The sequence below is a fragment of the Procambarus clarkii genome, chromosome 31, assembly GCF_040958095.1.
Source record: "Procambarus clarkii isolate CNS0578487 chromosome 31, FALCON_Pclarkii_2.0, whole genome shotgun sequence".
Taxonomy (NCBI): Eukaryota; Metazoa; Arthropoda; class Malacostraca; order Decapoda; family Cambaridae; genus Procambarus; species Procambarus clarkii.
In genome coordinates, this window is record NC_091180.1 from 29,336,166 (window position 1) to 29,351,609 (window position 15,444).

The 15,444-nt window shown below is 35.7% G+C and overlaps 1 protein-coding gene across 1 annotated transcript; it reads right to left on the reverse strand.

The window, feature by feature from the left end:
- Window positions 1–4,087: 4,087 nt before the first annotated feature.
- Window positions 4,088–14,703, reverse strand: trsn (translin). The gene is made up of 5 exons (XM_045743475.2): window positions 14,566–14,703; window positions 12,439–12,596; window positions 11,873–12,051; window positions 9,096–9,244; window positions 4,088–5,933 (listed from the first exon to the last, which is right to left on the reverse strand). The coding sequence occupies exons 2-5, from the start codon at window positions 12,592–12,594 to the stop codon at window positions 5,740–5,742; spliced, it is 678 nt and encodes a 225-aa protein (XP_045599431.1). The 5' UTR covers window positions 12,595–12,596; window positions 14,566–14,703; the 3' UTR covers window positions 4,088–5,739.
- Window positions 14,704–15,444: the final 741 nt, after the last annotated feature.

The following is a 15,444-nucleotide window of genomic DNA, read 5'->3' on the forward strand; positions in this document are numbered from 1 at the left end:
TCGCCCGTCACTGAACAGCACTTATCAAGTATAGGTGTCAACAGGTAAAAGCTTCAACAGGGAAACAAACTAAGATGTAGCTAATTTGTCAAGCTGTCAATGTAATCAATCAGAGCTTTAATATACCAAGGTGCTTTAATATACTTACTAATCTCTCTCATCTCATTTTTTTCTTGCAATGTATTTGTTATCATTTTATTAATTCTGATAGAATTTACCTACTTAAAATTATTTGTTAGATTAAGGACCTGCCCGAAACGCTGCGCGTACTAGTGGCTTTACAAGAGTGTAATTACTGTACTATGCTATGTATTCTCACAAACCCAATGTACCTTCTTGTATATAAATAAATAAATAAATAAATTTTGGCTATCTTGGGTCATCTTTAGCTACCTGCTAACAAACTCGCTCCTAACATTGATAAAACCTTCTATATTTTGTTTTATAATAAATCCACTGATCAAATTAATCCAAGAATTAATAATATCCAAAGTAGTAACAAAGTAGATGGTAATTTGTATGTAACTTATGTTACCCCAATCTTGCGTATCTTGCCCGAAACCCTGATGTGCATAATATTTATTTATTTATTTATTTATTTATATACTGTACAAGAAGGTACATTGAGGGTTAACAGAGAACATAGAAATTAAGTTGAATTTACATTCTTGTAAAGCCACTAGCACCCATAGCATTTCAGGTGGCTTTAGGCATTGTATGTACTAGCTCTATCTATTAATTCAACATTATGTTTGTTAATTCACCTTGTATGTATGCACTTTACCTGAATAAACATTTGATTTAATTTGATTTGATTTGTTACGGTCAGGTCAAGGACCGGGCTGCAGGGACGCTAAGCCCCAAAATCGTCACAAGGTAACCACAAAGTAACCCAATCAACAAAAAGGAACTATGTGAGAAAACTTGCAAAAAACATTAAGACTCCCATGTCTATTTTATGTCTATATAAGAAGTGAAAGCAAGATAGACTCTGCAAAATCCTTAATATTCCTGAGGGTCACTAACTCTAGTAGTAAATTGGAATGGAAATATTAGTGGCCTGACAAGGACAGGAAGCCAGATGCTTGTCAATGGTCCCCCTATTTGCCTTGATGATCTGTTCCAGTTAGATTATAAAATTTAACAGTTTTAGCATTTACGGCTTTGGTGGGTAGGCAGTTTCATGGGTTTATAACCCTGTGGGGTGAAAAAGCATCTCCTGTTCTCAGTCCTACATTGTGGCTTGTTGAGCTTGAAATCGTTGCTCCTTGTTTATGTTCCATCTGACCTTTTGAAGAAGTTGTCTGGATCAACATCCTCTAACTTGTTCAGTATTTAAAAGTTTTAATTTCTGCCCTGCCATGTCTGGTTTGCAGTGTTGCTAGCCCTGTGGCCCTCAACCATTCTTGATACAAGATGACTTGGCCCCAGAATAATTTTTGTTGAATGGTGCAGATGAGGAGTCACAATAACGTGGCTGAAAAATGTTGACCAAACTACACACTAGAAAGTGAAGAGACAGCGACATTTTGGTCCGTCCTGGACCATTATCAAGTAGATTTGTTGCCTGGTGTTGCACTTTCTCCAGAGCAGCTATGTCCTTCTGAAGAGGACGACTCCATGCTTGAATATAGTAATCCAAATGGGGGATTATATATATATATTAGGCTAATTCACCTTCACCAGAGCAAAGTAGAATGAAGGAATTAATTCATTCTACATACTTTGCTCTAATGAAGGCAAATTAGCTGAAAACGCGTTAAGCATTCTATATTTTTCAAATGTGGTTTTTCCGCATATATATATCTCGTTCCCACTTTACTATCAATCTTGTGTCACCTGCAAATTTGATGATGTGGTTTGTAATATTCTCATCTATGTCATTGATATATATGACAAAAAGGGTTGGCCCCAAATGGACCCTTGTGGCACCCCACTTACCACATTTCTCCAGTCAGATTCATTCCCATTTATTTTACATGAAGGCTAATTGATGTTATTCACATTAATTATACACCTTAATATTGTATATAGATTACAGTTAATTTACTTTATATATCCATGATGTATAATTTACTATGAAGTAATTAACTATATTACTTATAAATAAATAATTTTATCCATGCATGAGTTTTAGCCACCCTACCCAAAAAAAATTAAATTCTAAAGTTTGGAGAATGTTGATCCAGACAACTTCTTCAAAAGGTCAGATGTAACACAAAGAACAATGGTTTCTAGCTCAAGCCACAATGTAGGACTGAAAACAGAGATGCTTTTTCACCCACAGGGATATAAACCCATGGAACCACCACCAAGTTGTAAAGGCCAAAACTGTTAAATGTTAAAATCCAGCTGGAAAAAATCATCAGGGCAAATGGGGAGTACTTTTGACAGGGGCTCTAGGGTATATTCAGGTAAATATGTTGCTAATGAACTGGCAAGATATATTCCTCTCCCACCTAATAAGTCATACTCTAACTTGTACATAGTCTAGAAGCCCCCTAATTTTGTGTGGTTACACTTTAGAGGAAGCAAGAAGCCAGGATTTTATATTATTTCAGTTACAAGTTGGCTAGTGGAAGAGATGGAGTCTAGCCTGAGAAGACAAGCTGGCTGACCTAAACATATCCAGGAAATATTAGTTCTCACCGAGAGGACACCTTAAGTTAAAACACTGGGTCCCCTGAATGTAGATATGGTGATTGCCTTGGCATTAGAGAAGTCACCAATGAGAGAATGCCCTGATGTGATGTGGCCGCCTGACGCGGGAGTTCGGGTGCCGTCCGGACGTCACTATGTTTTGGGTCATTGTACAAACAAGTCACACAGCTCTTCATTCCTGCAAGATGAAGTCTAACCTACAAGGTGAATATCTAGACTGGTAGTAATTGAGGTTAAGGGCACAGAAGACACTGAGCAACTACCCGGGAGGAATTCGGGAGTGCTGAAGCCGCGAGAAGCAGACAAGAATTCGGGTAAATTCAGATAAGACTCCGAAGTATGGTAGTCCACCAGATCTCCAGGAAAGTGGTGCTGGGAGGTCAAAGGAAGGACTTGTGAGCCCTGGATTTGGACTGACCTCAAGAAGACAGAGGTGGTCCTGGTCAGCATTCTTCCGACAGCAAGGAAGACTCGGTGAGGAGTGGCCTCATCAGGGCCCACTCCTGGTGAGGCCCTGGCACAACAGTTGCCTAAAAGTTAGCCAACTGTTGTACCAGGCCAAAATTGCATCTTTGGGGAAGGTAAATATAGTTTTCCAGTAGGAAAGACAATATGCTTATATATGCAGGTTTCCTGTCTGTGACAATGGGAATTATTTACATTTGTGGTGAATTAATTTAACAATTTGATTTGCTTATCATACACCCCACATCCATTCAATGGATATAGGTGGAGAATTTACATGTGTGTGCATACACTACCTACAGTAAGAAAACTTGGGATGTTTAGCTAAGACTTCTAGTAGTACATTTTCTGGTGGAACATTTCTTGAACACTTGTGATAAAACTCTAAATTCTATGATTTTTTTCACTTGATAACATAGTAACGTAAAGTACCGAGTATGTGAATAGTTCTGCTGACAGTTTACATTTGGTCAGATCCACGTCGTACTTGTAACAGTACAAGGTACTGTACTTGTAACCAAACCTAAGCCTAGTAGTAGAAATATGTATGGGTCAACAGACTTCTAGATATGTGGCACTTCATGCATGATAGAGGGAATAACTAGTGTGAATTTTGCTTCGTCTCAAGTTTAATAAATTTTATTGCAGTCCTTGTTACAGTATAATTACTGCCCTCGGGTTGCTCAACGACAGTCCAAGGTGGTAATCAAACTCCCACTGTTAAAGCATATGCTGTCCCCAGCTCATCAGGTCTATCATACATTCAGAGGTCAATATGGGAGATCTGTATAGGAAATATCTGATTCCCTTATTTATTTATTTGTATTATTTTAATTAATAATTTATATTATTACTTATTAAATAATTTTAATAGAAATGCTCTTAATATAAAAATCATAAACAGGTAATGAGAAAAACAATGACTGCCTTCCATTTTCTTGAGAATAAATATTTACTGTAGTATAGGGTCACTTTTTAATGGTCAAAATCATATACAATAAAGTACTTTGAGCATTTTTTGTGTAAATACAGAAACAAATGTGGATTATCTGAAAATGATCAACATTATAGAGCACAATTCAAACTTGAAAACCCCCAAGATAACTGAATAACATCCTACCCAAGGTGGCAACCATTTGTCCACGTACAAAAACTAACAAACCATAACTATTATAAATTCAACAATTCATGTGTTTTAGTTAACAAAAATGATTGTAGTTACTAATTTACTTGTTAATGGAAGTGGAAAAAAAGTCTATTTATCTTCAAAGTTAACATCTAATATACTTTTTCATAAATATACCAATAATTAAGTATTGAATATGTCTGAAAAAAAAAAGAAAAAGTTGATAAATGGCTATCTTGCCATTTTCTTTAACTCCTGAAAACAGTATACTGTACCACAATAATAAATTCCACAAGCATAACATTGGACCCTGTGCAATGCATCGTCATAATAAAATGCCAACTGGGTGATTATTGACTTGGTAAATAAATTTGATCTTTTTCACCTTTCATGAACTGACCCTATAAATATGGATCAAGATCTAGCCAAAACAGTGTGCACTCCATGGATGTTTTGCGAAGCTGAAGTAAACAATATATTTGCAACAAAGAAATCTTGGTATGAATTAAGTTGGCCAAAATTTTTGACTAGAGCATATAAATGGAATTTGTTTATCGACTAGTTTAGTCTAACATTGCTTTGAATTCATTTAATGATAAGGTATATCACATTCTGAATAAATAATCTGGAACTAGATTAAGCCTGGGAGAGGAAGGCAGTGGTTTACATAAAAAAATACTCTTGTCAAGTCTAAAATTTACACAAACATGCACACAAACTATGTACATACAGGCAAGTTCACATGGCTGCAAGCAAACTCAATCATACATATATCATGAAAAAGAACAAGACTACAATGTAGAGAATGTTTTCTTATCATCCACGTATTTACCTAATTAGCCTTCCTCCATCCCCTCATGCACCAGGTCTTCCAAAACCAAAATATACCAACTTATCCACAACACATTAAAAGTTAAAGGACAAACAGCTTATCTCTGTCTGTCATGGTACATAAGAGCACTGTCATCAGATTACTTTTGTGGCAAGAACAGGTTAAAAAATACTTGAGTTTTCTATATTCTCAAAATTCATGCTTCCTAAATTATGGTACACAGTACTTGTATAATAATTGATTTCAAAGAATATACAATAATACATACTTCCTTCTAGATTGATACAGCCTTGTTTAGAAGTGTAAATACTTGTCATTCAAAAGTTATCATTAATCTCTTCATAAATAAAATGCATAAAGTAATTAATATGTCAACTTGAATACTAATAGGTCTTGTCACTAGTAAGATAGTACAATCCCAGAACATAATATTCTCCTTTCCTTACTGGATTTCAACACAGTGCACCCACAATTATTCAGATTTTTTGTTAATGAACTAATGGACATACTGACCCAGTACAAAAATATCAATACCTTAGATACTTTAGAGGTGTTTTAAAAATCTGAGCTGAACAATACAAACACACGAGGTCACTCAGGTGACTAAGTCGGAGATCTTATATTTAACATCCAAACCATATTCTGTGACAGAGATCTAGCCCGAGGTTTCAGTATCTTGGGGCTTAAGTCCTCGAAGGGACAAATTGTAGACAACCTCTTCTGTTTTCTTCAAAGAATATTTGAGTTCATCAAATTTCTTTCTTAATTCATTCTTAGGAAACAGCAGAGAGTAGGCCGAATGGAGATCTCGCAAAAACTGCCGTATCTGGAAAGGACGAGAGTAATCTCCTGGAAAAAAAAAAAAAATTATTTTAACTCTATAAACTGTTTGATTAAACCTATTTTCTTACACTGTAGTATCTTTGGTTTATAAAATGGATCATGACAAAACCAAATATGCAATAATATATCCTCTTCTTAATAATGTACTATACAGTACTGTAATTATTCTCGGCAACTTTTACTTTTAAACGGAAATAGTTTGCAATATAAGTGACCAATGTGTCGGCTTTCCACTTGCCGCAGGAAAATAGAAATATGCCAAGAAGCTGGGCAGACAGTGAGTGATGTGTGAGCACACCACAAGAACTAACAGGAAACAAAGCTATAGCAAAGCTAAATGAAAACAGTTTGTCAAGAGCAAATACATGATTAACTCTTGCAAATATTCTTTTAAAACACATTGAAACAAAGGTATCTAATAAAACTGTTAAATTTGATAAAAAATAATTAAATGGTATATAATCCCTTTAAATAATTTTCTTGTTTTTAGGCATATATACAGCCCTTAAACTGTATGATGACTGATAGACACCTAGAAAAGTACATATGAGCACTATAAGCTATGTCCAAACCAAACCATTAAGTACCAAACTTTGCTCTATTTTCTGTCTCTGGACATCAAAAACAAGTACTGTACTGTATCTTTTGTATATACCTATAAAAAAAAAAAAAAAAAAAAAAAAAAAAAAAAAAAAATTACATTCTTGTAGTCACTAGTACGCGTAGCGTTTCGGGCAGGTTCCTGGAATACGATCACCGCCGCGAAGGATCGATTTTACAACCAAGTACCCATTTTACTGTCGAGTTAAACAAGAGGCTACAGTTAAGGATTTGCGCACAGTAAATCCTCCCCGGCCAGGATACGAACCCATGACAAAGCACTCGCTGAACGCCAGGCGAGTGTCTTACCACTACACCACGGAGACTGGTAAAATTGAAATGGTCACAAAGGCTAGCATGTATATTAAATGCACTGGACTGTTGTGCGGTTCGAATTGAGTGACACTGTTGAGAAAAGTGAGATTCCAATAATTTATCAGTCTGGCCGATGTACTTTAACTTGTGATCTTTGCAAGGGATTGAATACACACCCAGCAGCAGACACTGGCGAGTTCTTGATTAAAATGGACTGGATCGTATTATTATTTTTCAACACCAAATATTAAAACTCTTTACAACTGAGGAAAGTTCAGCAAGTCCTTCTGAGTAAAGAGGCACAAGCGAGTTTCTAGGGTCAGACTTAGCCCCGAGAGTACTATTGTAGAACGTTCGCTTAGCTTGTCCTAACGCTACATCAAGAACTGTACTGCAAAGGTATTGCAGCTTCATTCCAATTTTGTATATCTTAGCCATTTCTTCATTAATAAATTCAGGGCTTTGAGAAACATTCCAGAAAACACTGCTTCCTTAACTTTAAATATGATGATTGGAATAGAAGTGTACATATGAGCAAACATTAGTAGGCTTCCTGTAAACATTAAATTTAAAACACCTATTGACTTTATGGATAATAATGGCAAGAAAAGGAAGAACACCACTCTATTCATTCTCACTTGTGTGGGCTGCACTTGTGAATTTGATTGACGAGACCAGCGAGTTAACTTGGTTCAGGAAATCCAATTGCTCATGGTTAACTGGCCACAAACAAAATATATACATACCTATACCAAACTGTTATAGAATTGGGGTAGAATCCTTGGTAAGATTTTTGTTTCAAAGAACTCCATATATAAATTACTCAGAACGGAAAAAGGGGATAGGCCATCGCCATTCCAAATGTCTTGAAAGCAAGTTGAAAGCACACTTGCTGTTATCTTTTCAATTTTCACTGTCATTCTGCATATAACATAGTATTTCAGTTTTTTCTTTGAGGTTCTTGTAGAGTATAGTGGACAGTAAAAGTTGTCTCTAACACTAGGAAATAAGTCTTAATTTCCCAGAATACATAAATCTCCAGGGACCCCAGCAGAGACGAGCTGTCTTGAATTTTGCTAACCATTTAAAGGCCACTTGTGCCTCGCTTTAAAGGATGGATTGGAGTGATCACAATAATGATGTTTTCTGGGTCTGTGTAGATCACAAATTGTGCTTTAAAAATATAATTTATTGTTTTAAAGTTTGTATAGATGTTAAAAAAAAAATTGGCCATTTTTTTAACATAACTAACCATTGTTAGTACTATCATCTTTTTAGATTGAAATTGAAATAAGTTTATTGAGGTAAAATACACACAAAGGGATGAGGTAGCTCAAACTATCCTCACCCCGTTCAGTATGCGTTCATACACATACAGACACACATCACAAACAATGAACATATTACCTAACACCTTTTTAGATATTTCACAATTTGTAATTACCTAAGTGTAAGGTAATTACAAATTGAGTGAACAATGTTGTGTTCATTAAATAAATGTTTGAAGATGTTAGAAGAGCCTAAAAAAAAACAGCAGCTCCTAAGACCATTTCTATTTCTTGGCTGAGTAAAAGTTTGAAATTTAATACAATTACTTTTGACTTGATTCTCTTAGCATAATTATATAAAAAAAAATTGAAGATAGGGCAATTGAATAGTTTTTATTTCCTTTAATGGAAAAAGGCTAATGATTATGGAAATCTGGGTAAATTTTCCAGAAAGGGACATCCAAGACTGTTGCACCTCACTAATTCCTTGTTGCAGTTAATTATTGTCTTTGATGTCTCTGAAGCATAATGTGTAGTATCAAAAAAAGGAAGAACACCATTCTATTCATTCTCACTTGTGAATTTGATTACAAATAATAATAATTATAAATAATTAAAATATTATCGTACATGTTAATGTGGTTACATAGTAGTACAGTATAGTAATTGTATGTTATATATAGCTACTAGTCATGCAGACAATGAGTGACAGTAACATTGAGATATGATGACCAAACCACACACCAGAAGATGAAGAGATGACGACGTTTCGATCTGTCCTTGACCATTATGAAGTCGATTCACACATTCTACTTGATTATGTGCGAGTGTTACATAAGAGAAATGTGCAAAGTGTGTATATATGGTAATGGCTTCCTGCTGGTGAACAAAACAAAGCATAATTGATATAGAGTACACACAATCACAAGTAATCATCAGCAGCACCAAGTCTATTCGACTACCCAAGAAAACATATCACACTCACCTGCACTAACTGAATTGATGGCAAGTCTTGAGAGCTCATGACTAATACCCAGAGTCCCCTGAAGGTAGTCCTCCAAGTCCAAGTGGAAACCCTTTTCTCTCTGTGTACTTAATCCCAAGGATTTGGCCACTTCTTCATGAGGAGGCAGGCTGTATGAAAAGGCAATTGTTCATAATATATTTCTGATGCATAATTTTTTGTTAAGTAAACTGTTTAAACAATTACACTTTCATGCAAATGAAAGTGACTATAGAGTAACTTTGATATAACAAGCTTTACTAATCTAATGAACTTTACTATACTGTATAAACTTGAAACAAAAATGTTTGAATAAAGTGGGTTCTCACACTTCAAACAAACCCAGTCCAATGGAAAGCTGAACAAAATGCAAGGATTTTGGTCACATTATCCAATGCAATGTATTAGTTATGCAGATTATCAAAAAATCCAGTGGATCAGATTTACAGTGTCAATAAATTACCAGTTTTTTTAACCTGTACTGCATTTAAAATTTTCACACGATTTTGAATTAAATATGCAGAAATGCAGATTCTGTTGTTAGCACTAATAAAAACTCAAATTTGACAAAATATGAAGTAGATATGTTTTGATTGCAGGAGTGTAATCAAGAAAAGGATTACCATCTGACATACTTGAGGATATGAACATGGTAGTGTATGGAGTACAGAGAGTGTTATGATTACATGACATTGTAATGGAGGGAGAGAGGTTCTTTAAAATTCATCCTCAGTGGAGCAGAATCTGAAAGCCACTCAATTGGTGCTAGTGTACCATAGGGCAATGTGCTTGGCCCCTTGTTGTGAAAAGTCTACTAATTTCGAAGCTCCAGCCTATGCTGATGAACACACTAACCTTTACATATATAAGAGAGAAAATGGCATTTGCTGTAAGTCTTATTAGTCACAACTTGCAGAGAAAACACAAGCAATGATCATAACTAGACTGTCTGACATTGAACCTGACACAGGAATATGGATAGGTAGAAAAATCTAGTGCTCAGTGATGAAGTTATCATAGGAATGAAGTTTTACTGTTCAATGACCATCATGAACCACATGTTAAACCTAGCAAGGCAGCCAAGAATCTTACAGCCCTAAGATGCATTTCATAAGTCTTGATAGCAGAGGTTGCAAAACCTTATATGAAGCACAAGTTTGCTCCCCTCTGGGGAACACACCACTCTGGGATGGCCTGCCACTTATCATTTATCCAAACTCTGAACAAGGTAGAGAGCTGTTTGAGAAGAAGCATTTCGTCTTGACCTGGTCTGATTGGACTGGTCAGTACATCCAGAACCTTCAACATTAGGGAGATGTTGGTGGCCTTATAGTTATGTATAATGCCAATGCTCTCAAGATTTCCCCCCCCCCCCACCTGGCCCAACTTCATGGACAACCAAAAGTTAACAACGACAAGATAAAGCACTCAGCCCTCACCAGCCTCACGCTGGTTGTTCCATTCTGAAGAACATCACTACAGCAATTATTCAATCCTAGGCTGATTCATTTGAAACATGTTCACTCAACACACAGATACAGGCATACCTCAGTTTAAGAGTTTAATTGGTTCCTGGAGACGCCTCGTATTCCGAAAACTCGCATTCCGAAGCTAATTTCCCCATAAGAAATAAAGGGAAATGAATTTATCCGTTCCTGACTACCCCAAAAACCCCACATCAAACTAAATTTTTATACCTAATTCATCTAAATAAACCTACAAAACTATGTTCAAGTTATTACTTACCTTGCTGTTGAATGCTGTAGGCGTATGGAAGATGGTGAGGAGGTGGGAGGAAGAGAGGAGTTACTGTTTGGAAGGGGAGTCCCCTTCCATTATCACATCAGGCAGTGAGGACTTCACTGGTATGCACACTCTGGCACATTTTGCCTGCATACCACTAGGACTTGCTTGTTTTACTAAGAATTTGTCTAATGACACTTGTTTTTCCCTACATTTTAACACTTGTCTGTAGTAAGACATCACATTATCATTTAAAATGTCAATGCAACGGCCTGCTACAGCTTTATCTGGGTGAGTTTTTTCAACAAAACTTTGCAGTTCTTCCCATACTTCACACATTTTCTTAATCAAGAAGGGACATCCTCTACTGCCTCTACTCACAGCTATTTTCTTAGGTTGAACCTTACCAATGGCTTTCTTGAGACCCATGGCAAGATATATAATGACAATTTTTATGCTCAAATAGCCAAAAAACCGATAAAAAACTGTAAATCCTTGTGAAGAATTCAGGTGGGATAGTCACTGGACACGAGACACTGGTAAACTGAGGCGCAATCGCCATGCCACCACGCGCCAGTCGGCCTGTACACGTATCAACAAACTCGTGTCCCGAGGTAACCCTCGCCTTCCGAGACATATTTTTGGAGTAAATCCTGCTCGTCTTCCGAAAAACTCGCATACAGGGACACTCGCATTCCGAGGTACCACTGTACATGTGAAATCCCAGTCAACTGACCATATGAATACTCTGGTACACAGTTGGCTCCAGCTTCATCCTTTTATTACCATGACTAACCTAGAAAATAAATTTCATTCTAAAGGAAATAATAAGCTCATCAAATAAATGAGTGTTTAGGGTCATGCTTTAGAAGAGTTCATACAAGATAACAGCTTGCATTTGGGGGGGTGTGGACAGGGAGAGGTCTGCATCAATGACATTCCATATGAATCCTAGTCTGAGAGTGAGCAAGTGAATGAGGCCTCCAACATGCAGCCACCACAATAAGGAATCTTACCGACTCTCTTCCAGGTATATGATGAGACACGTGGCTGCTACAAGTCGCTGTGTAGTTCCACGGAAGTTGTGGTGGTACCGATAATATTCTCCAATGGGAACTTTCTCCTGCAGTGCTTCATAGAGAGCAGGTACCTTTGTGAGCTCTGCATGGCATTCTAAACAAATTGTCTGGAGATTCTGGAATTCCAGCAAATGAGAAAGCTATTTACGCAAACAATGTGAAAATCGGTTGCCATTTAATAATATACACATATATCAAGTAATCTAATTATGGTACTATCTATATGTTACCTCGACCATGCACACACGCCCTCAGCCCCCTCCCCCTTCTGCCGCACACGCACTTGCTACTCCTGAGCCATGCACATGTACTAAAATGCATTCATCTCTTCAAGGGCCACTTTTTAAGTGTTCAAATAACTTTACTAAACATTTTAAACCATAATGCTACTTCACATTTTAAGTATGCAGTACAGTATTATCTGCAATAAACATTATATATACAACTACTGAATTTTGTATTCGTAAGTTAAAAGATTAAAGAACCAAAAAGTATTTTTATACCTGTATCCCTTCTGCATTATGCATCTTTTCCAGTATGGTACTAATTTTGTAAGAATTTTTTTCTAAATCCTTTACAGCTGCCAGTACGCTCTCACGCACTTCAGTTTCCCGTTCCACACATGACCCATATGTTGAAAATGCAGATGTGATATCCATGGCTGAAATTAAAGTATTCACTTGATGTTCTGTGAACTATTTTATAATACTGCAATATATAAATCTAATACAGTACATAAATAAGTAAAAATCATAAAATTAGGCTTTGGAAACATAGAAAGGATAAGTATTCAAGAGCCATTCCTAATTTTCTAAACTGAGTATGGTACAGACTACAGGTCACTGACAGGAGTAATTATTATATCAACCCATTATTTGTCCATGTTCCATGTCATAATAATAATTTTTTAAAAAGAATGTGCATACAAAGTACAGAAGGTAAAGGGACAATTGTAGATATAGAGGGTTACACAAATATAAAACCAATGCTATGCAAAGCGTAGCTGGTAAAACTTAAAATAATTTAGGTAAAAAATTATTTATAGGTGCAGTATAATGGGGTAAACACTTCATACTAAAAAGAGAAGAAAGCTAACACATGTGAGAATGTTCAAGAAATAATAAATGACATACAATATAAAAGTGATACTTAATGATAACGAGTACAGTATATACATTTTGGAATCTGTAGTTCTAGCAACAGTACAGAAGTGTATTTTAATATTAATAACCACAAGGAAATACACAGTAAAGTTTTCTGGACATAATGTAATATAGAGTAAATTAGTACAATTTAAAAGGTTTAATGGGGGTAAACACTTCAAAAGTAAGATAACATATGGAGTAAGCAATTTTACAAAAAATAGATACATTCTCAGTAAATAAAATTCATGATAACAAAAGACACACAAAAATCTTATTTCAGTGGGGAAATAAAAATTAAATTAATCACATGATATTAAGTAAATACAGTATTTCATAATCCCCCTTTTTAAAGTGGTTGAGAGATGTACAGCTTTTAATTACATTTGGGAGTTCATTCCACAATGTGGTACCCACGATTTGCACAGCATTTTTGCTTTGGTTTAAACTCACTCTTGGGATATCAAAAATATATTTGGTTATCTTGTGTTGCTCATGAGTTCTATTACAACCCTCTAGGAAACACTTAATTTAAGGTCAGGTTTGGCACCACAGTTCAAGGATTTAAGGATATATACTACACTTAATAGTAGACGTCCATCATTCTCAGGACGAAGGAAGGACGGGAATTTCGTTAAGTATACTATTAAGTGTACTATTCATTTATTTATTTATTTACAAGAAGTTACATTGGGGGTTAACAGAATATAGAAAATAAGTTGAATTAACATTCTTGTAAAGCCACTAGCACGCATAGCATTTCGGGCAAGTTCTTAAACTAACAGAACAAATTGATAAATTAACAGTGAAATTGATAAAAAATGTTAGCAGGTATTTTACAGCTTTTCTTTAAAGATACAGATAATTTTAAGAAGAATAATTACAGTAAAATCAACAAAAAATGTTTACAGGTAATTTGAAGAAATTGAGACAATAGCAAATCAGAATAATACACAAAAAATAACCATACACAATAAAGAAACAAGGATTACTAGGTACATGAGGATAGCGTTTCAGGGTTATACATTGGTTTACTGAAGCACAATATGAGGATCATTTCGAGGAAAAGTTTCAAGGAATAATGCAGTAGAAAATGCACCCAATACAACAACCATGATATCAGATGATATCTAAGATTACAATGGTAAAGTAATATGGCTTAGGTACAAATATTGGGGGATTGAGTAGCAATAGATGCAGTGTGAACATCCTATATATCCTTAGATCCTTGAACTGCATTGCCAATAATTAGATGACAATAAAGAAAGAAATAGTTTTAATAAATAAAATTTATGATAACAGTAACACGAAAATATTGTATTACTAGGGGAAAATGTGAATTAAATTAGTTCCATGAAATTAGGTAAATATTTCTTTAAATATTATGTTATTTAAAATATATAAATACTAATTATATTACACACATACGTATACTGTAGATGACAGAGCATTGCAATTGTTGGTATAAGGAGAGTACTGAGGACTTACTGATGGGTGGGAGAGGTAGCTGGTGAAGAAAACTTGCGAGTGGTGACCTCAGACGCCTCCTTCCCTCAGTGTGACAGTAAACACTCGCCGCCGCTGCCACTGTTTTCCTTCACAACTCTCCAGCGGATTCAACACCGTTCTTATGACGTCACATGCGTCACGGGGCCAAGATGAACCAATCACACAACACGGTTCCTCCTGCCAGAGAGTTTATGACGTCATAGAGTCCGCACAAGGCGCCTCTTTCATACAAAAACGTCAAAGGTCGCCAAGCAACAAAAAAATTAATAATAAAAACAAACAAATAATAATAATAATAATAATATTATTATTATTATTATTATTATTATTATTATTATTATTATTATTATTATTATTATTATTATTATTATTATTATTATTATTATTATTATTATTATTATTATTATTATTATTATTATTATTATTATTATTATTATTTTATTACCGTGCAATTTAACAGTACACGGTGTCAAAGGTCTTCCCGGCTGAGTGGACAGCGCTCGGAGATCGTAGTTAGATTCTTCGGCCCGGGTTCGATTCCCGGCCGAGGCTAAAACAAATGGGTAGGTTTTTTCACCTGATGATCCTATTCATCTACCAGTAAATAGGAACCTGGAAGATAGACAGCTGCTACTGGCTGCTTCCTGGGTATGTATGTGTTAAGAGAGGAATATATGTAGCAAACATAATAGAGGAAAAATATACTGGTTAGAAAGGCGGGGTCTAAGAGCTACTAGCTCGATTCTGGAGACACAAATAGTATATAGTAAATACAACGCCTCAACCGAGCTGCACCTATCAGTAGGGCACAAGAATATTATGTATGTGGCTTCAGTCCTCCTCCTCCTACTGATTTTC